General features: G+C 50.0%; 1 protein-coding gene across 5 annotated transcripts in view; it reads left to right on the top strand.

Annotated features, from left to right (window-relative positions):
- The window catches only part of HERC2 (HECT and RLD domain containing E3 ubiquitin protein ligase 2), a 262965-nt gene that overhangs the window by 60473 nt on the left and 179427 nt on the right, over nt 1–23065 (top strand). For all 5 annotated transcript variants that reach the window (XM_077296925.1, XM_077296926.1, XM_077296923.1 and 2 more), the window contains exons 16-19: nt 6683–6876; nt 17465–17665; nt 17750–17963; nt 19006–19130. In XM_077296925.1, coding sequence (XP_077153040.1) covers nt 6683–6876; nt 17465–17665; nt 17750–17963; nt 19006–19130 — 734 coding nt within the window. The remainder of the gene's footprint in view (nt 1–6682; nt 6877–17464; nt 17666–17749; nt 17964–19005; nt 19131–23065) is intronic.

The following is a 23065-nucleotide window of genomic DNA, read 5'->3' as shown; positions in this document are numbered from 1 at the left end:
CTGCCCCGAGGTCACACTACCCCGCTGTGCTCCGCCTGCGAAATGTCTGCGGCACAGGATACTCCGGCCTCTGACCCGGAATGTAGTGAGCCTAGTACCCCCGCATGGGCGTCCTCCCTTGCTCGATCTGTGGCATCCTTGGAAAGGACGATACAGTCCCTCCGTGACCCGTCCCTTACCCAGGGCGCTTCCACGGATGATGTAACGCGGCCTAAAGACCCCTCTCGGCCTAGAGGCCGTACCGTTTCCAGAAGCCCTCTCTCATCTAGAAAGAAGTCCAGGGTAATATCTCCGGTCCGTGATCAGCCCTCCGGCTCAGAGAGCGAAGTCTCTCGTCACTCATCCCCAGCTCATAGCAGGGAATCCTTTCTGGACGACGCATCCAGCGTGTCCTGTTCCCCAGAGTATCGTCACGACCAAGAGACCCTAGATTCTCTCATAGACTCGGTAAGTCAGACGCTACAGTTAGAGGAGGAAACCCCGTCCAAGGCGGTTCATCCCGTGTCATTCGGGCGAACCACAAAGGCTCATAGATTTTTTCCTACGCATCCTCAATTTAAGGACATTGTCGATCTCCACAGGGTCCGTCCGGATAAACGCTTCTCAGGTCAGAAGGCTATGCAATTGAAGTATCCGTTTGCTCAGGACCTTGCTAAGGAGTGGTCTCAGTCACCCTCCGTGGACCCGCCAGTGTCGCGGCTAGCCACCAAGGCGGTTCTATCCTCCTCCGAGGGCGCGTCCATCAAGCATCCCACTGATAGACAAATTGACCAGATGGCTCGCTCGGCTTTTGAAGCTTCCTCGGCTTCTCTCTTCCCTTCTTTTGCCGCCACATGGGTTGCAAAAACCATGACCCATTGGGCCGAGTCTTTAGCCTCTACAGCTCTACACGCCGACTTACCCCCCGAGGTTTCACACCTGGCCACTCAGATTGCCAGAGCGGGGGACTTTGTAGTTTCCGCATCCTTAGACGCGGCCAATTGTGCCTCACAGGCAGCGGCCAATGCTGTCACGATCCGCAGATCCCTTTGGCTCAGGGACTGGAAAGCGGACTCAGGATCCAAAAAATCTCTCACGTCCCTTCCATACCAGGGCGAACGCCTTTTTGGGGACAAACTAGATAAAATTATCGCAGACTCCACAGGGGGAAAGAGCAAATTCCTTCCCCAGCAACGGACCTTTCGCCCCTTTCGCAACCAACAGGGCCGAGGCCGTTATTTCCGTTTCGGCTCCAATTGGTCCAATTCTCCCTCCGCGCCACCCGGCGCCGGGAGAGGTCAGCGCAAGGACAGAACCTCCCAGCCATCTTACAAACCTTCTCCCTCTTGGAGAGGCAGACCCAGACAACAGGGGTCCAGGGGGCCCAGACCTAACAGGTCTCCACCTCAATGACTCTTGGCAGACGCCAAAGGACACCGACAGAGTTGGCGGCCGCCTACTCTTCTTTCGGGACGCGTGGCTCTCGGTAGTTCCCGACCGATGGGTCCGCGAACTGGTATCCTTCGGTTACAAGATAGAGTTTGTCTCTCTTCCCCCATCTCGTTTCTTCCAGTCCCCTCCTCCCAGAGCAAGGGTCTGTCAGTATTTTCAGGCCATAAGATCGCTATGGGAAGACGGGGTCATCATCCCGGTACCTCAGAACGAGAGGTACCAAGGTTTCTATTCCAATCTTTTCATTGTACCAAAGAAGGACGGCTCAGTACGTCCAATATTGGACCTCAAGCTCCTCAACAAGTACGTCCGTGTACGTCAATTCCGTATGGAGTCCCTCCGCTCGGTAATTGCCTCTCTGGAAGAGGGCGAGTTCCTTGCATCTCTAGATGTTCAAGACGCTTACTTGCACATTCCCATCCTACCGTCTCATCAGCGCTTCCTCCGCTTCGCGGTCCAGGGGCACCATTTTCAGTTTGTTGCCCTACCTTTCGGGCTGGCCACTGCTCCTCGGGTGTTCACCAAGGTCATGGCAGCTGCCGTGGCCATTCTACATGCTCGAGGCATAGTGGTGTTGCCCTACTTGGACGACATCCTCATAAAAGGCCCCTCTTTCCGGTCCTGTTCAGAAGCGGTAGACGTCACTATAAATACCTTTTTGCGCCTGGGCTGGAAAATCAATTTCAAATAATCTTCCCCAGTCCCGGCCCAAACCATATCCTACCTGGGAATGATCTTAGACTCCTCTCAGGGTCTAGTACTTTTGCCTCCGGAAAAGGTATCCACTCTTCAGAGAGAAGTCCGGAAGCTTACTCAACCTCGCTCTCACTCCCTACGCTTTTCCATGAGGGTACTCGGCAGGATGGTGGCGGCAATGGAGGCAGTGCCCTTTGCGGTTTTTCACCTCCGTCCCTTACAACACGCCATTCTGGCAGTATGGGACAGGAATCCCGCCTCGCTCGACCGCCGTCTCCTTCTCTCTCGCCCAATCAGACAGTCCCTCAGGTGGTGGACCAAGAGGTCCTCCCTGACTCGGGGGAAGTCTTTCCTTCCGGTGCACTGGCTGGTTGTCACAACGGACGCCAGTCTCTTCGGCTGGGGTGCAGTGTTCCAGCGCCACTCGACTCAGGGTCGCTGGTCTCCGCAGGAGTCCCAGCTGCCCATCAATATCCTAGAGATTCGGGCAATCAGACTGGCTCTCCATCATTTTCAGCCGTTCCTCTCCGGCCGTGCGGTCAGAGTCCAGTCCGACAACGCCACTGCGGTAGCCTACATCAACCGCCAAGGGGGCACTCGCAGCAAGGCGGCCATGATCGAGGTGACGCTAATTCTCCGCTGGGCCGAGACACATCATTCCATACTCTCAGCAGTTTTTATCCCAGGCGTGGAAAACTGGGAAGCGGACTTTCTCAGTCGCCACAGCCTCGATCCCGGAGAGTGGTCTCTCCATCCCGCAATCTTTCACCAGATATGCTCTCGATGGGGGACCCCGGACGTGGACCTAATGGCATCTCGCCTCAATTGCCAGGTTCCCGTCTTCATGGCCAGGTCTCACGACCCCTCAGCCTTCGGAGCCGACGCTCTCGTCCTCTCATGGCAGGGTTTCAGACTCCCATACATCTTTCCCCCAATTCCTCTTCTGACAAAGGTGATCAGGAAGATCAAGGCAGAACGGATCCCAGTACTTCTCATCGCTCCGGACTGGCCGCGCAGGACATGGTATGCCGAGATGGTTCAACTGGTCTCAGACGTACCTTGGAGGCTGCCGAGTCGCGCAGACCTCCTGTCTCAAGGGCCCATTTACCACCCGAACTCAGAGGCCCTGTGTTTAACGGTGTGGCCGTTGAGTCCTGGGTACTGAGGCAGAAGGGGTTGCCCCAGACGGTGATATCTACCATGCTCCGCGCACGCAAGCCTTCTTCTATGCGCATCTACCACCGCGCCTGGAAGGTATACTTCGCCTGGTGCAGGAAGCGGGGACGTTTCCCCCTCCGTTTTTCTATCCCTCACATTTTGGAATTCCTCCAATCAGGCGTAGACTTGGGTCTTGCTCTCAGCTCTCTTAAGGGCCAAATTTCTGCTCTCTCGGTTCTTTTTCAGAGAAAGATTGCAAACAGATTGCAGGTCAGGACCTTCATCCAGGGTGTTTCTCATATGGCTCCGCCTTACAAGATGCCCTTGGAACCATGGGACCTGAACCTAGTTCTCTGTGCTCTTCAAGAGCCCCCCTTTGAGCCCTTGCATGAAGTGTCTTTGCTGTTCTTGTCTTGGAAGATTGCCTTCCTCGTGGCTGTCACGTCTATTAGACGTGTATCTGAGCTGGCAGCTCTGTCGTGCCGACCTCCTTTCCTCGTGTTCCACCAGGACAAGGTGGTTCTGCGGACATGTCCGACTTTTCTTCCGAAGGTCGTTTCCTCCTTCCATCTTAATGAGGAGATTGTCCTTCCCTCACTGTGCCCTGCTCCTTCCCACCGCACGGAAAGGGCGCTCCACACTCTGGACTTAGTGAGGGGTCTTAGACGTTACGTCTCCAGAACTGCGTCTCTCCGTAGGTCAGACGCCTTGTTCGTTCTTCCGATGGGGCCACGGAAGGGACTACCTGCTTCCAAGGCCTCCATTGCCAAGTGGATTCGTTCCGCCATCCAAGAGTCCTACCGTGTCAAGGGTCACGCCGCACCTCCGGGGATCAAGGCTCATTCTACCCGGTCAGTCGGCGCGTCCTGGGCCATCCGGCACCAGGCATCGGCAGCGCAGGTCTGCAAGGCTGCTACATGGTCCAGCCTGCATACATTCACGAAGCGCTACCATGTGCACTCTCAGGCCTCGGCAGACGCGTCCGTCGGTAGGCGAATCTTACAAGCGGCAGTGTCTCATCTGTAGCTCGTAGGCACGCACAGCATTTATAACTTCTTGTTGCCCACCCAGGGACTGCTTTGGGACGTCCCATTCGTCCTGTGTCCCCCAATGATATGTAGGAGAAAAGGAGATTTTTGTGTACTCACCGTAAAATCTTTTTCTCCGAGTCATCATTGGGGGACACAGCACCCTCCCTGTTAGCCTAGTTGGCTCAATTGTTCTTTTCAGTCTGTGTTTTGACTATGACATGTTTTCTGTTTGTTAACTGGCTTACTCCTACTGCTTTGTTACCGAACTGGCTCTGGATTGTCCAGCCTGTGGGTGTATACTGCAGGGGAGGAGTTAATCTTTTGTGTGTGTTTAACTTAGTGTCCTCCTGGTGGCAGCAGCATAACACCCATTCGTCCTGTGTCCCCCAATGATGACTCGGAGAAAAAGATTTTACGGTGAGTACACAAAAATCTCCTTTTTTCTCCTGGTGGTAGCAAAATTTTCTTCTTCCTGAATAGTACAAATTACAACCTGTTCTCACTTTCCCTAATAGCTGTGTTATTAGATTCATTCCCAAGTGAAAGGGCACTAGTTAGAATCGAGGAGCAACCATGAAGATTTCCCAAGAAAAGAGACAGTGCACCATCGGCTGTCTCTTGGCCAAGAAAATTGCCAAACTGCATCATGTGGGTGCCATGACAGTTGGAAGAATACGTTATCAAGTTTGTCCATCCATTCAAAAGCAAAAAGGTGATCTTCCGGGCAAAATATCAGTCAACAAGTTGGCTCATCCCAAGGTATATCCGTTCCGGCGTGAGAAACACGGCAGAGGAGGTGGCTTGTGGTGTTCATAAAGGCAAGATCCTGCAAGCACCGTGTGATGCACATTTGCACAAGTCTAGAATGGTGGCCTGAAAAAAGGTAAAGAAACCTAGACTTCAATATCGTGAAAAGAAGCATTGGCTCGAATTTGCAAAACAAGTATGAAAAGTGGACAGAAGATTGGAAATTGTTGATTTGGAGCGATGAGACGAAAGTCAATAGACTAGGCTCTGATGGGTGCAAAAGGGTCTGGAAGAAACAAGAAAAAAGGGGCTAATGGATTGGGAAATTGAAGGAACTGTCAAATTTGGTGGAGAAAGCCTTATGTTATGGGGTTTCACAGCCAAAGCCATTGGATGCTTGACTTGACCAGGATTGATGGTGGTGTCAATGCTGAGCTATATACTTTATGTCTATCCTACAAGACGAGTTACTTTGTACGTTCTAGTACTATTCCTATGAAAAGGGCTACTGTGTTCTAGCAGGACAACGACCCGAAGCATATGTTGATAGTGGTGAAGAAATAGTTCAGTGACCATGAAGTAGAAGTGCTGGAATGGCCACCACAGTCCCCAGCTTTCAACCCAAGCGAACACTTGTGGGTAGAGTTGAAGGTATGTATACATACATAAATGATTTGACTAATATGAACAAACTTTGGAAACATGTAGAAGACACCTGGGATCAGATTTCAGTTGAGACATGCTTGAGTCTGATTGAGATCATGCCCAGAAGGATTCAGGCAGTGTTAAAAGCCAAAGGCGGATTTTCAAAATACTAACAAAATAATCAAAATAAACATTTTAGATTTTTAGGAGTAAAGCAGTAACAATGCAATGACAATTTGCATAACTAATCATATGCTAAATAGGTGCAAGTCTAATATATATTTATGAGATGGCCAAGATGATTGTCTATAAAATGACGGTAGTCTCACGTTCAAAGCAGTAGTGGATGGTGAGATATGGAGCGTGAAAATCAGAAGTTCAAACATTGTTAGCCTTTTGCTCATCAGTGTATAAATACGGTATATCTGTGGTGTTCCCGCATGGTGCACGACTGCACTTTTATCTGAAATACTAGTGCATCATGCAGCGTTTTTTGTTTTGTTTTTTCTCTGTAAATTTGATGGAATCTGTGACTGAGTCTCAAATACAGATATATCGGATCCTAAGGCCACATTCACACGGGTCGGATTTGACCCCGATCTCCGTGCAGACTCCACACCAAAGTTTGTGTCCAGCTACAGTCCCACTTGCCATGCATGAGGTTTTCTCAGTTATCCCCAGCATGCTGATTGTACTTGTAGAAATGTCAGACTAGCCAGGTCCTTGGCTATACAATCATACAATCCATCAATCATTTATTCAGCCAAGGTGAATATGCCCTAAATTGTTTTGACGTCCTTTGGGAACTGTTTAGCAAAAAATTCATGTACCAACATCCTGGCAATGCCGCAGCATTTTTGTCTTTAATTTTTGTTCTGCAATTACTGCAAAATCATGGCGGACTTGTGCTCTTTTTTTTTTTTAGTGTGCGGATCTGTGTCTTGCAAATTCTTGTTTTTCCATTTATCCTGTAGGTAAGAAGGTAGTTGATGTCGCTGTGGGCTCCACACATTGCCTGGCGCTCAGTGAGTCTGGAGAAGTCTACAGCTGGGGCAGCAACGACCAGTGTCAGCACTTTGACACCCTGCGCATTGCAAAACCGGAGCCTTCTGCTCTGCCTGGATTGGACTCTAAACACATAGTAGGAATTGCGTGTGGACCTGCCCAGGTATGTTGACGTTGTTTGTGTGTCAATCGATTTTGGAACTTTTTTTTAAAGGGGATGTTAAAAATAAGTCAGTAATTAACAAAAAATATTACACTGGCAACTGGGGCTATTCTAGACTCTACTCCATATTCTTTGAGGAAATCCGCTTATAAATTGGCAATAGACTGACTTCGTCCCTGTGTGTTGTATTGAAGCTTCTAATGTGCACATGCAAAGGTCATTCTGAAGGAAGGATGAGCAGGTCAGCTGTGACATCTCTTGTAGAGATTGGTGGATCCTGTGTTACCAGCTGCGTACACAGGTGTTACCTGTCATTGTATTCTTGCCTGTGATGATAATGAGCCTGTTGAAAGCTTCCTGAAATGACTTGAAATCTGTCTAAAATATCCTTAGTAGCCAGTGTGAAAATTGCTGGTTTTTGTTTTTTAATATAGGCCATGATATGACTTTTTTTTTTTTTTACTTCTGTCAAAAAGTAAAAGACGCAAACATGATGTAAGCAGGTCATTTTGTGATGACACACTTTCTTTACAAGGAACCTGTTTGTGGTTGATTCATGCTTCTAAATCTACAGGCCGCATAAATCTGAGCCTGACTGCACGATTGCAGTGAGGTATGTTTTTCTCTGGTTTAAAGCTCCAGCCATCAGGAGAGGCGATGCTAGTCCGACACTGCTCTACTCACTGTACATGGGGGAGACTTGTTAAAGGGCCACTGTCACCCCCCTCCGGCCGTTATAAACTAAAAGAGCCACCTTGTGCAACAGTAATGCAGCAGTCTAACACGGTGGATCTTTTAGTTTTTGATTAAGTTATTACCTCAATAAAGCATTTTAAAAATTGGCCACACATACCAGATATTGTACCAGGAGGCGGTCCGAATCGTCCTCTATCAATCTTCCAACTGCCGTCACTCTTCTCTTCAGGGCCGATGGTACCCGCCCCCTCAGCGCTGTTGCTTCTTAAATCCGGCGCCTGCGCTGTCCGTGCCTGAAGGCGCAGTCTTCATTGTCAGTCACATCTCAGATGCCGGGTGCCTGACTGCGCCTGTGCGGGCAGTGCGGCCACCCTGTTCCTGAATCCCCGCCCCGCACTGTGTTATTCATTATGCACAGTGCGGGGCTGGGGTTCCTGGGCATGGGCACTGCGCTTGTCAGACGCTCCCCCAGCTCCCCCGCCTTCCAGCGTTGTTCTTTGTGGCTGTTCAAAACGTCGGCAATTAAACAGGTATATTCCGGCAATGCTGGAAGGCGGGGGACCGGGGGAGCGTCTGACAAGCGCAGTGCGCATGCCCAGGAACCCCAGCCCCGCACTGTGCATAATGAATAACACAGTGCGGGGCTGGCATTCCTGGGCATGCGCACTGCGCTGTTCAGGCGCTCCCCCATCTCGGACGCTGTCCCATCTCTGACGCTCCCCCTGCTCACCCGCCTTCCGGCATTATTTGCGCCTGCCCCAGGCAGGCACGGACAGCGCAGGCGCCGGATTTAAGAAGCAACAGCGCTGAGGGGGAGGGTACCATCGGCCCTGAAGAGAAGAGTGACGGCAGTTGGAAGATTGATAGAGGATGATTCGGACCGCCTCCTGGTACAATATATGGTATGTGTGGCCAATTTTTAAAATGCTTTATTGAGGTAATAACTTAATCAAAAACTAAAAGAGCCACCTTGTTAGACTGCAGCATTACTGCTGCACAAGGTGGCTCTTTTAGTTTATAACGGCCGGAGGGGGTGACAGTGGCCCTTTAACTATGTGTATAGGGAGAGACTTGTGAATGACCTGTAGCGATGCAGGGAGACGCCGGCCGCGTGTGGTGCTGGACTAGTCTCCTCTCTCCCTATGATCCCCTGCCGGACTACCCCTTCTCGATCTAAATGTTTGGCCACGATAAAATAAAGAAGCTAAGCTTATACTTCCCAGCTGTTCCAGCAGTGATGGCACTCCGACAAATTGAACATGAAGAGGAAGTCCAGGCTGCAGCTGATCTGACTTCCTCTTCACGTTCAGTTTGTACGATTTGTGCTGATTGCTCTGCTTCGCTGTTCATCAGTACGGCTTCTGACAGGTGCCCCCTATTTTATATAATGAATATTATAAATATGGAAAAAAAAATCACCTTCTGCGTCAGTTGCCTGCGCTGCAGCATGATCGCATCTATAATGTGTATTTAATTCTTGATGGTATACATAAATTCATTAAAAAAAAAGTCTCAAAATGGCGCCGACCACGCCTGCCCAGCAGCAATCATCAGCGATCCAATAGATGCTAGTGTGCAGGCGCCGGCGGTGCCATCTTGCTAGAGAGAAAAAAATTGTCTCCTCGAAGATGGCACCGGCCGCACCTGCACACTAGCATCTTGGTCCAGGAGGCAGTTTTTTTTTCTCTAGCAAGATGGTGCTGCATCTATTGGATCTCTGATATCTGCTACTGCCCAGGTGCGGCTGGTGCCATTTTGAGATTTTTTTTTTTTTAATGAATTTATGTATACCATTAAGTAAAAGAATTAAATACACATTATAGATGCGATCATGCTGCAGCGCAGGCATCTGCACCTGCCTGCAGAAGGGGATTTTCTCCTACGCCTCATTGGGGGACACAGGACCATGGGTGTTATGCTGCTGCCACTAGGAGGACACTAAGTAGACAGAAAGATTAACTCCTCCTCTGCAGTATACACCCCTTCACTGGATACATTTAAACCAGTTCTTGCTTAGTGTCTGTAGGAGGCACTTGGGTCTGTTTCTCAGACCCCAACTTTATTTATTTTTTTTAATTTTTTTAATTTTACGTAAATTTTTATTTTTTAGCTAACGGAGTGAAGGGGGCGACGGGTCCTTTTTTCATAGGGTCCGCTCTCCCCCGAAACAGCAACAGGCGAGTATACCTCCCCGTCCCTCTCCTGCGACGAAGGCACTAGGTCTCAATATGGGACACGGAAAGCTTGTGCCGGGGCAACGGTTCCTCCTTGGTCCCGATTCCCCCCAACCCCCCCCTCCCACCCCCTGCAATAGAGCAATGTGCTCTGGAAGAATGCAGTCCGGAGGGGAAGATGTGCCACAGCCCCAACAGGGTGCACCATCACCCTTGCTATAAAATCAGCGGAAGAAGCATCAGGGGCCTCTCCATCCCCATCCAGGGTGCATGGATTGAGGACACACCCTCACAGAAGCGCCCAGCAAACCTGTGAGAATCGGGGCACTGCGGCGGTAAGTACATACCCCCCTGCTCCCCCGTGTGCGGCAGCGATGCGGTCCGGGTCCCCAGGGAGAGGCGCCGCCGACCGGGGGTCGGCGGTGCTCGGCGGAGGATTCAGAGACGCTCCGTCGCGGCCGCCGCCGCACGTCGCCGGCAGGCCCCAGAAATTGAGTCCCCGGCTTCTTCAGCCGGAGTAGGCCGCAGTGGGCAAAATCCCTCCCACGGCCGTAGCTCCGCCCCCTACATTGGCGCTTCTCGTCTGGGACGAGAAGCGCCCTGCAAATCTCGGGGGCCATGTTATTTCCTCTCTGCACGGAGCCCACAGGACGAGGTTCACGTCTACAGAACCGCCACGCCATTTCTCTCCCCGGGGACACAGACAGGACCGTGGGTAAGCTGCTTCAAGAAAGCTTAACCCCTTCCCTGCGTATACTGCCCGACTCTGTCTCCAAAGGCACTATGTCTCAATCCAGGGAGACAAAAAAGGGTAACAAGCACACAGTGTTTTTCACTGTATGTGCCACTTGCAATGCGGCCCTGCCCCGAGCTCACACTAGCCCTTTGTGTGCAGATTGTGTCTCGCCCTCTGTGCAGCCACCTCTTGCCGCCGCCGGTGCTGTCGCCGATGCCGCAGCCGTCGACCCTGTAGAGCCTAGCCCCCCAGAGTGGGCAGCCTCTCTGTCACGATCTGTGGCTTCCCTAGCCAGGGCAATTGACTCCCTCTGGGGCCCCTCTCCAGGTCGGACCGCGGAGGATTCAGACGACGTTATGGATCCGTCTACCAGCAGGGGGCGTACCCGGTCACTTTCTACCCGGGGCTCTAGAAAACGTGTTCACGTTTTTTCCCCTGACCATGAGCCAGCGGGCCCTTCAGTGTCTGCAAGCTCTGCTTCCCGGTCCCCTTCTCCAAACCCGGATGACTCTGAAAATGAGTCCGACATTTCCTACGTTCAGGACTCCCCCTCCTCCCAAGAGTCTCTCGACTCTCTCATCGAGGCGGTCAACCAGACCCTGAAGGTGACTGAGGACTCCGTATCGGCACCCGAACACGTGGTGTCTTTCAAAAAGACTAAACGTGTTCAAAAGATTTTTGTCACTCACCCTCACTTCAAGGAGATTGTACAAAAACATAGGGATCGTCCAGATAAACGTTTCATGGGACAAAAGTCCATCGAGGCCAAATATCCTTTTTCTCGGGAACTAATCAAGGACTGGCTGCAGTCTCCCTCAGTGGACCCTGCTGTGTCACATCTCGCGTCCAAAACCATCCTGTCTCTTTCGGACGGTTCCTCCGTTAAGAACCCTTCCGATTGCCAGATTGATTATCTGGCTCGTTCCGCTTTCGAGGCCACAGGAGCCTCTCTCTTTCCATCCTTCGCCGCCTCTTGGGTGGCTAAAGCTATGGTTTCTTGGACCGAGACACTTTCCTCTACTATCCAAGTCAGTGACTTATCTCCAGAAGCCAGCATCCTGGTTAACCAGATAGCCCAGGCCGGAGATTTCATAGTCAACGCCTCTATGGACGCAGCCAATTGCGCTGCACAGGCAGCCGCCAATGCAATCTCCATCAGGAGAGCCCTGTGGCTCAGGGATTGGCGAGCAGATTCGGCTTCCAAGCGTTCTCTAACAGCCCTGCCTTACCAGGCTGGTCGGTTATTTGGAGAAAAATTGGACCAAATGATCTCGGATGCTACCGGAGGGAAAAGTAAATTTCTCCCCCAGCAAAAACCTACCCGGCCCTTTCGGTACCAGCAGCAACCTCCATTTCGGCCTTTTCGTCCCAATGCCAACTGGTCTTCCACATCCTCTACCCCCGCATCAGGACGAGGTTTGCGCGGTGGCCGAGGCACCCAGGTCTCTTACAGACCTAATCGTAACTGGAGACCCAGGCCTAAACCACCCGGGTCTAAGGGATCCACATCCCATGGATCCTCCGCTCAATGACTCCTTGCAACATCCGGTGGGCACCAACAAAGTAGGCGGACGCCTGCTCTTGTTCCGTCAAGCCTGGCTCTCAGTCGTTTCCGACGAGTGGGTCAGAGAACTGGTGTCCACCAGATACAAAATAGAATCCCCCCCCCCCCCTACGCGCTTGTTCCAGTCTTGCCCTCAAAAGTCAAAGGCCACAGCGTTTCTCCAGTCAATACGGGCACTACAAAGGGACGGAGTCATCATTCCGGTCCCCCTAGAACAAAGATTCAAGGGTTTCTATTCGAATCTATTCGTGGTCCCAAAGAAAGACGGATCACTACGTCCGATCTTAGACCTGAAACTACTAAACAAATTCGTAAAAATCCGACACTTCAGGATGGAATCCCTCCGTTCTGTGGTCGCGTCCATGGAAAAAGGAGAATTCATGGCATCCATAGACATCAAGGACGCCTACCTGCACATACCAATCTTCCCTCCGCATCAGCAGTTCCTCCGCTTCGCTTTTCGCGGGGAACACTTCCAATTTGTGGCCTTGCCCTTCGGTCTCGCCACCGCTCCCAGAGTCTTCACGAACGTCATGGCGGCTGCCATGGCCATTCTTCATTCCAGGGGAGTGGTGGTTATTCCGTACCTGGACGACCTACTGATAAAGGGTCCTTCCTACCCAGCGTGCGAAGAGTCCGTCGTTCTCACGGTGGATACTCTTTCTCGCCTGGGATGGAAGATAAACTTCGAAAAATCTTCTCCAATTCCGGCTCAACAAATCTCTTTTCTGGGGATGATACTGGACACTTCCCGCGGTCTGGTCATCCTCCCTCAAGACAAGGCTTTGGCCTTGCAGCGGGGAGCTCAGAGGCTTTCCCACTCCATTCGAGCCAGCGATGCGAATTCTCGGGCAGGTGGTAGCTGCCATGGAAGCGGTTCCATTTGCGCAATTCCACCTCCGTCCCCTGCAGCATGCGCTACTGTCGGCTTGGGACGGCAACCCGTCCTCCCTCGACCGCCTCTTCATCCTGTCCCCACGGGTCAGGAAGACCCTCAGGTGGTGGACGCTGAAGTCCTCCATAACCCAGGGAAGGTCCTTTCTCCCAGTACGGTGGCTGGTAGTGACCACCGATGCCAGCCTCATAGGCTGGGGAGCGGTTTTCAACCATCACACAGCCCAGGGGCGGTGGTCCACTCGAGAGTCTCGCCTTTCCATCAATCTCCTCGAGATTCGAGCTATCAGGCTAGCATTGTTCCAGTTTCACCGCCTTCTGGCAGGTCACCCAGTCAGAATCCAGTCCGACAACGCCACGGCCGTGGCGTACATCAACCGTCAGGGCGGAACCCGCAGCAGGACGGCTATGCTCGAGGTGTCCCACATCCTTCATTGGGCGGAGTCAAACCATTCGCCCATCTCGGCGATCCACATCCCAGGTGTGGAGAATTGGGCGGCGGATTTCCTCAGCCGCCAGGGCCTCGCCTCCGGAGAGTGGTCCCTTCACCCGGAAGTCTTCCAGCAGATTTGCCATCGCTGGGGGACCCCGAATGTGGATCTCATGGCATCCAGGATGAACAACAAGGTTCCACGGTTCTTTGCTCGGTCCCTCGACCCACGGGCCCTCGGAGTAGACGCCCTGGTCTTGCCTTGGCGCCAATTCTGCCTCCTGTACATTTTTCCTCCTTTTCCCCTACTACCGAGGGTCATCAAAAAGTGATTCTCGTCGCGCCAGACTGGCCGCGTCGGGCATGGTACGCCGAACTGGTTCAGCTGGTAGCCGACGTCCCCTGGCGTCTTTCAGATCGCGTGGATCTTCTTTCACAGGGCCCGATTTACCACCAGAACTCAAGGGCCCTGTCTTTGACGGCCTGGCCATTGAATCCTGGATTCTAGGCCAAGCGGGTTTCACTCCCAAGGTGTCCTCCACCATGATCAGGGCTAGGAAACCTGTTTCCATGCGCAGTTACCACCGTACCTGGCTAATTTTTTTCTCATGGTGCGATGCACAGGGACGATCTCCTCTGGTATTTTCTATCCCTTCCATACTGGAGTTTCTTCAGTCTGGACTAGAGTCGGGACTTGCCCTTAGCTCCCTAAAGGGTCAGGTTTCGGCATTGTCAGTCCTTTTCCAGCGGAAGATTGCCAATAGGTTGCCGGTGAAAACTTTCTTCCAGGGAGTTTCCCGTGTGGCGCCTCCCTACAAAATGCCCTTGGATACGTGGGATCTTAATTTAGTTCTCGGAGCTCTTCAGGAGACTCCCTTCGAACCGCTACAGGACGTTTCCTTGACCTTCCTTTCTTGGAAGGTAGTTTTCCTAGTAGCCATTACGTCCATCAGAAGGGTTTCGGAGTTGGCTGCACTCTCCTGCCGCCCTCCCTTTCTACTTTTTCATCCGGACAAGGCAGTATTGAGGACCTCTCCCGTTTTTTTGCCCAAGGTCGTCTCTTCTTTCCACCTCAATGAGGAGATTGTTCTGCCTTCGTTCTGTCCGGCACCAGTCCATCGCATCGAAAAGGCTCTGCACACTCTTGATGTGGTGAGGGCTCTTCGTCGGTACGTCTCCCGGACGGCTCCCTTCCGCACGTCGGATGTCCTGTTCGTACTTCCAGAGGGGCCCAGGAAGGGTTCTCCCGCTTCCAAAGCTACTCTGGCTAAATGGATTCGGTCAGCCATTCAAGAATCCTATCGTGTCAAAGGTGTTCCTATCCCAGCTGGGATCAGGGCCCATTCTACTCGGTCGGTGGGCGCCTCGTGGGCCATTCGGCACCAGGCGTCAGCACAGCAGGTCTGCAAGGCTGCGACATGGTCCAGTTTGCACACTTTTACCAAGCATTACCACATTCATTCTCTCTCTTCTGCAGACGCCGCCCTTGGCAGGCGCATTCTGCAAGCGGCAGTTCCTTAAGCCGTAGGCCAGTGGTACATGGGGTCTTAGCATATTGCGCCCCACCCAGGGACTGCTTTTGTATGGTCCTGTGTCCCCCCAATGAGGCGTAGGAGAAAAGGAGATTTTTGTGTACTCACCGTAAAATCTTTTTCTCCGAGCCACTCATTGGGGGACACGGCACCCACCCTGTTAGCCTGTTTTGGCTTGTTGTTACTTCTTTGGTTTTGACATAGTTTCTTTGTTCATGCTCCTACTGCTTTACTACCGAACTGGTTGAAATTGTATCCAGTGAAGGGGTGTATACTGCAGAGGAGGAGTTAATCTTTCTGTCTACTTAGTGTCCTCCTAGTGGCAGCAGCATAACACCCATGGTCCTGTGTCCCCCAATGAGTGGCTCGGAGAAAAAGATTTTACGGTGAGTACACAAAAATCTCCTTTTTTCCCCCCCATAGATCTAATATTTATTATGCACACTCGGGGGGCAGGTCACTGCAGGGATCAATGACCTGTCAGAAAACATACAGATGAATAATAAGAGCACCACATGAAGCCCCCCCACAGGCCGCCCCAGGGCATAAACATATCATTAACTCAAAACTGAAAATAAGGATTACACAACAACCACAAGATGGATTTCATCAACCAAAATATCATTTTAATCAATATAACAGCTCCGACCTGACACTGTCTGTAGGTTACTGTGCACAGTCCTGCTTACAGGTTCCCTTTAACCCTTTCACGACATGTGCCGTACTAGTACGGCACATGTCGTATCTCGTATTTGATGTGAGCTCCAGCGGTGAGCCCACATCTTTCCCGGCACATGCCAGCTGTTTTGAACAACTGACGTGTTCAGAACAGCCGTGGGTGGAATCGCGATCCACCCTCTTTTATTAACCCGTTAAATGCCACTGTCAAACGGACAGCGGCATTTAACTTGCGCTTCTGGCAATCGCGCTGGTAATCCGCCCATCTGTGACCACTATCACGTAATTGCGGGTCACCGATGGGTTGGCATCTGTGTTGGCGCTCATAGCAAATGAGGTATTCTGCTACATACAGGTGATCTGATCATCGCCTGTATGCAGCAGAACCGATCGGCTTATGGCAGATTCTAGTCTCCCATGGAGACTATTGAAGCATGCAAAAAAAAAAAAAAAAGTTTTTAAAAATGTAAAAAAAAAATATAAAGGTTCATATCACCCCCCCTTTGCCTAATTTAAAATAAAACAAACAAACAAAAAAATCAAACATACACATATTTGGCATTGCCGCGTTCAGAATTGCCCGATCTATCAATATAAAAAAAGAATTAACCTGGTCGCTAAATGGCGTAACGAGAAATAAAATTCAGATTACCAGAATTTCGTTTTTTTTGGTTGCTGAAACATTGCATTGAAATGCAATAATGGGCGATCAAAAGGTCGTATCTACACTAAAATTGTATCATTAAAAACAGCAGCTTGGTGCACAAAAAATAAGCCCTCACCCAACCCCAGATCATAAAAAATGGAGACACTACGGGTATCGGAAAATGGCGCAATGTGTTTTTTTCACCACTTAAATAAAAAAGAACCTAGAAATGCTTAGTGTATATGAACTGGTAATGACCTGGAGAATCATAATAGCAGGTCAGTTTTAGCATTTAGTGAACATGGTTACATGGTTTAAAAAAAAACAAAAAAAAAACTTGTGGAATCACTTTTTTTGTGTGGTTTTTTTTTTTGTTTTTTTTGTTTTTGCAGTTTCACCGCATTTTTGATTTTTTTTTTTTCCCGATTTTGAGTACACGATATGGTAAAACCAATGGTGTAGTTCAAAAGTATAACTCGTCCTGCAAAAAACAAGCCCTCACATGGCCATATTGATCACATGGCCATATTGACGGAAAAATTAAAACGTTATGGCTCTGGGAAGAAGGCGAGCAAAAACGAAAAAGGGCTTGGTCTCAAAGGGGTTGATATACAACACAATGTTAATGTATGCTGCTATTTGTAACGCATTTTTTTTAACAAAAAATAACACAAAACATTTGTTTCTTAAATATCAGTGCAGTGTTTCTTATTAAAATGGCTCATTGAGTGAAGTATTTGATTATTATCCATAAACGAGAAAGATGGCACTCACCGTTCCTGTAAAAAGTTCCTTTTATTGGTTCAACTTTAAAACGTGCCAGCAAATAGGACCCTTTTAAGAGCAAAACGGCCGTCGTCCATTGTGTACCGCACGAGTACCTTCATGCTGGCATGTTTTAAAGTTCAACCAGGAAAAGGAACTTTTTTAAAGGAACAGTGAGCGCCACCTTTCTTGTATATGGACTCTATCTGAATAGTTTTTTCTTCTATGGCGTGCACCCGGGATTCCAGGGGAAGGTGTCCAAAGCATTCTGCTGCAACTTACCGACAGGTGCTATAGCGGTGCCGGTCTTTTTTTTTTTTTTTTTTTTCTATTTTGCTGTGATATTTGATTATTATCTTTGTTTTTTTTCCCCAAGAAATCGTACAAATGGAAAAAAGGAAAATGTAGTTCGCAGTTGTCTATGGACGGGCAACTACCATCCTTTTAATCCCTGCGTGTGCATTTCTTCTTAGAGTTTCGCCTGGTCTTCCTGCTCGGAGTGGTCCATTGGTCTCCGTGTGCCTTTTGTGGTAGATGTGTGCTCCATGACCTTTGAACAGCTTGATCTTCTTTTGCGCCAAGTTAGCGAAGGGATGGATGGTAGCTCAGACTGGCCACCCCCTCAAGAGAAGGAATGTATGGCTGTGGCAACACTCAACCTTCTTCGTTTGCAGGTAATATTTTTATTTTGGGAATAGGGTGTGAGGGATTTGCAATACTTCTACTGTGCACTGGTCCTTGACACTACTTTCCTCCAGTTGCATGCTGCCATTAGCCACCAACTTGGGCTTGGACTTGGAAGCACTTTGCTGAACAGTTTGAAGCAGACAGTGGTCACATTGGCGAGTAACGCTGGAGTGCTGAACACCGTGCAGTCAGCCGCCCAAGCCGTTCTACAAAGTGGATGGTCTGTTCTCCTGCCAACAGCTGAGGAAAGAGCCAGAGCTCTATCGGCACTGCTGCCTAATGCAGGTACGTGTCTTCTAGAAACATGATTTCCATATAGCCCGCATCATGGGTCCCCCTCCAAGTGGATACATGCAGCCCCCTGATAGGAATGGATAATCACTGGGACAGCTTTGTATGAGGGTTCTTCAGGTTTGTCCCCTTTTAGATATGTTAATTTTAAATCTTAGATTCCCCTTTTGGAAAGATGAAACCCATCATCTCCCTCGAAAAAGCAACTACATCAACAACTGTCGCTTAATATAGTTCTTGTATTAAAGTAAATCTGTCTGATCTGGAGACCTCTATTAATGGAGTGGTGGCACTGTGTGGTTAGTCTGCATCCATTTAAAGGGCAAAGACATAGAGCGAATTCGGCACCAGGAGAATTATCAGACTCCAAGATCAAAGTTTTCTAGGATATACATGTAATACCTTGGTGTATACGTTCTATGTCTCGAACTTGGGCGGTAAATCAGGGTGAACTTAATCACTGCTTCCTCTGTGCACTGCGTGCATGTTCCTGGTGCAGCAAAATTAAGTGAAGGAGGTCCGTCACGTGCAGATGGAGCTATACACCTTCTTCACTACACGTGCTTACCCAGATAACTAGTAGTGATTAGTGATGAGCGAGTATACTCGTTGCTCAGGTTTTCCCGAGCACGCACGGGTGTCCTCTGAGTATTTGACTGCTCGGAGATTTAGTTTTTATCGCCTCAGCTGAATGATTTACAGCTATTAGCCAGCTTGATTACATGTACTCAGCCTGGCTAATAGCTGTAAATCATTTAACTACGGCGATGAAAACTTAGTGTTCAGAGATTAACAAATACTCGGAGATCACCCGAGGGCCCTCGAAAAAACCCGACCAACGAGTATACTCGCTCATCACTAGTAGTGATGCCAGAGAGCCACCTATTATGTCTGGTATACTGCAGCACAGAGAGAACCATGAATCTCCAGTTAATACCATGTAAAATATGATGGGGGTGAAATGTGGTTTACATTACGCTGTGTGATCATTATGGATATAGTTGTAATGTTTTCACTATTTCACTTTTATGTTTAGCATCTGGAAATGAGATGTCGATAAGTCCAGGCCGTCGTTTTATGATTGACCTGTTGGTGAGCAGCTTGATGGCTGATGGAGGATTAGAATGTGCACTAAACACTGCGATTACTGCAGAGATTCAGGTACGGCAGCGCTGAAACTCTTCTTGATGAGTTGTTTTTTATATGTTTTCCAAGTTGCATTTTGTAGTGTTGCTTTCTCTTCTGTAACAGTGCTGTTTCCCCCCCACTTCACCAGGTGACTTTTTTTTTTTTTTTTTCTTTAGACGTAAGATGTAATGTTTAATAATTACTGAAGCAAGAAAAGAAAGAAAGATTGCATTAAAAATCCTTACTTAACCTCTTAATGACCAATGACATGTTTACCATGTCATGAGCGGCTGTCAGTTCCCGTTACATGACCTGCTGTACACATCAGATCTTTAAGCTGTCATTGTGGAAAAACACCATGACAGCGCTGTGCCGACAGCGGTCACTGACTGCTGAGTGACACGGGCCGAGATGCTGGGACCCTTTTCAGTGATTCCTGCGCTCTGATTCCTGTGATCGCCGGGAATGGCTGAGATGTTGGCACTTTTCTGTATAATTGCTGCCGGGAGCTAGGCTCAGCTGACAGCCGAGCTCCTACGTTAACAGGTAGGGCCAATGCCAACATGACCCCTGGCTCACGAACTGTTTAGATGCTACGTTTGCGATAGATAACATAGGTAGGACCTTTGTGAAGAGCTGCAGCCTAAGAACAGATGCTAATTTACTGCCTGTCATACATCGCCTACAAATACATATTTTCACTACAAGCAGGGAAATGAATATTCACTTCTCTCCACTCCCATGGGCTTGTAGAACAGTAAATATTCATTGATCTTTAATAGCAGGAACAGTAGCAGCAGTCATAGGCTTCCTGCAGCGGCTGGGCAATCATGTTTGCCCACTATTAAAGAGAATGAATATTCACTGCTCTCCACGCCTGGCAGCTGCAGGAAGCCAGCGGTTTCGGCTAACAGTGTGCCCACTATTAAAGAGAAGTGATTGTTCACTGGTCCACACTCCCACAGTCCCGGGCGTGGGGAGCAGGGAGTATTCCAGCAGCTGTCCTCTGTTTGTAAGCAGTGCATGACGTCCCTGCCTTTCGCTGCTTACGAGCAGAAATCAGCTGCTGGCATCAGAACAGGATGCTGCGAGGGAGCGCAGGGAAGTAGATTGTGTGGGTTTTGTTTTTTTTTAATTTTGTTTTTCTGATGGGGACCATGCATACCAGGATTGGACACACACACACCACACACACACCACACACACCACACACACACCACACACCACACACCACACACACACACACACACACACACACACACACACACACACACACACACACACACACCTGCACGTACATACCTCTAAAAGCTAGGTGCGTCTTATAGTCCGAAAAATACAGAAAGGGTATGTTCACACAGGGCGTTTTTGTTGCCTTTTTTTCGGCAGCAAAACCTGATTTCTTGGCAGGAAGGAAGCTGCGGCAAAAACGCAAGTTTAGGTGCGTTTTTTCTGCGTTTTTTTTTCCATGCGTTTTTGTGTCTCTTTGCATGCTAATAAAGTTGAGTGCCCCCAGAAAAAAAAAACTTCCTGTAGAACCGTACCTCCTTTGAAAAGCCAGCAATTCAAGTGCCGCTACAGTAATATCACACTGACACGTTTAGAATAGAATAGATATATACAGATATAAATGGGAAGAATGGATAGATGGGAAGTATGGATAGATAAATAGAATGGATAGATTACCTGCGGTAACCTCTTCACTAGCATTTTCCCACGGTCCAGAGGTTACCTTAGGTCAGGCTGTGAGGGAGCGCAGGCTCAATAACGTCACCCCTGGTCACTGAAGCAAGCGCCGGCAACCTCTCCTCATTCATCAGTGGTTTACAGCCGGGACGGTCGCATTAGCACCGTCCTGATTGTAAACTGTATCTCCCCCAGATATGGATTTCTGCGTGGGACACTTGTTATTTAGGACTACGTCGGAACAGGGAGTATTTGTGTTGGTTTATTATTTTACTTTGTATTACAGGAGATCGAGGGCGTTGCATGGATTAGCTGAATAATAAAATGGTAAAACTGTGTTACTCTGTTGCCTCATTGGGGGACACAGGACCATGGGTTTTATACTGCTGTCCACTAGGAGGCGACACTATGCATAATCTGAAAAAGATTAACTGTGGCTCCTCCTATGCAGTATACACCCCTGGACTGCATCAGCCTTCTCCAGTTTTTGCTTGGTGTCGCATAGGAGGCACACCTAAAAGATTTTTACTCCGTTTTTTTCCGACGGGATTACAGATGAAGAAAAGAGGGTCTCCTGTGAGACTCCCGGCATGGCTCCTTCCTCGGCCCCCTATTACGGGGTGCCCGGTTGAAGTAGAGATGGCTATTCCCCATGTTGCTCCTTCCCCAGTCCCTCGGGTGCTGGTTCGAAGTCGAGACCCCCCCTCCTTCCCCAATTCCTTTTGGTTTCTGGGTTGAGGTCGAGGCGAGGATAAAGGCCCCTGAAGGTGACAACAAAGCGCCCTCCCTAATCCCCCTCTGGGGGTATTGGGTTGAGACACCTCAGGCAGGGCCTGTACAGGCAGCATTCTACTGCTCCCAGCAATGGGCCAGCACACTGCGCCTGCATCCAAGGACCCCAGCCCAGCTGCGGGCTCCTGTTGGGGCCGGGGGGAGTGCAGGCAGGCATGGCACATACAGACACAGGGCTCCCTGCGCCCCTGTCTCTGCGGCAGCACCAGCTCTATACTGCCTCAGGGAGACCCCAACCGGGCTCCCCCTTCCGCTTATAGCCCCACCGCCATCCTGCCTTTAAATCTGGAGGGGTCCAGTTCAGATCCGACCCCCTCCCGGACTTTCGCGCCGGCCTGGAGCCCTTCTGGGCCTCAGGCATCTAATTTAGGCCCTGGCTTCGGCCTTGCTGAAGCCACCGTCCCCAAGACCGCCCCCGGATGACAAATATGACACTCTACAGTGTCATAAAGGGGGTGGATCGAGACAGAAAGGGCGCGTTTTTACACAGCTTTGCTGCCTTTTTCCAGCTCTCCGCCCCCTTCCTCTCTTTCTCAGCAGCCATTTTCTGCTGCAGATTAACCCTGCATCTCCCGGTCTGCAGGACCAGGACCAGGCAGCCAGTCTCCGGGGGGCACAGGACTGTGGATCTTCGGCGCTGGACCTAGGGGCACACTGGTGGGGTAAGATCACAGCTGGGTTTTTTACTCATAGGTAATATGGATTCACAGCTAAGGCTCCCCTATAGGTTTCTCTACCCCTGTAAGGTCCTCTGCAGCCAGCCCTTCTGCGCTCTGTGCACTATGCCGGGCTCAAGGTCCAAGAGAACTAGGCAGAACTGCTATTATGCTTTCTGCACAGCCTGTGGGACCGCTCTCCCCAGTAGCAGCACGTACCCGCATTGTCAGAACTGTATACAAACTAATGTGTCAGAGCCCCAAGAAGACCCTGCCAATGCCTCGGTGTCTAATGCCACGCCAGAATGGGCTACTCAGATATTGCAATCTATGACGCAGTCTATAGATAACCTAACCTCCACATTGCTTCAGGCTCTGCAGGGTCATGCCTCGGCTATGACCGTTACCTAGCAAAGGGAGAGCTTGACTCAGGAACAAGATGACCCTGGCGCATCCACGTCTAGGTCAGGACGCAAGCGGACCCATAGGTCAAGTCCATCTGCGTCATCCCATAGCACACGGTCATCCCCCTCTAGGGAGAGACACCGTAGCTCCAGGTCATCTATACCGTCCCATTCCAGGGACAGACAATGCAGATCTCCGCAATCCCCGACCACAGAAGGCCTCCTCCCCGGCTCACTCAGCAGGGGACGCCTCAGTGATACACAGGATTCAGAAGGCATCGGCGACTCTGACTCAGACAGAGAAACGGAGGGGTCCCTGATCCCAATCCCTCCTAGCAATACAGCGCTAGTTGAGGACATAATTTCTTCCATCCATCGGGTGCTGGACATTTCTGATCCGCCACCAGAGGCCCCAGAACATAAGATTTCC

Source organism: Ranitomeya variabilis, chromosome 3, assembly GCF_051348905.1.
Source record: "Ranitomeya variabilis isolate aRanVar5 chromosome 3, aRanVar5.hap1, whole genome shotgun sequence".
Taxonomy (NCBI): Eukaryota; Metazoa; Chordata; class Amphibia; order Anura; family Dendrobatidae; genus Ranitomeya; species Ranitomeya variabilis.
This window is presented reverse-complemented; position numbering and strand designations above follow the sequence as displayed.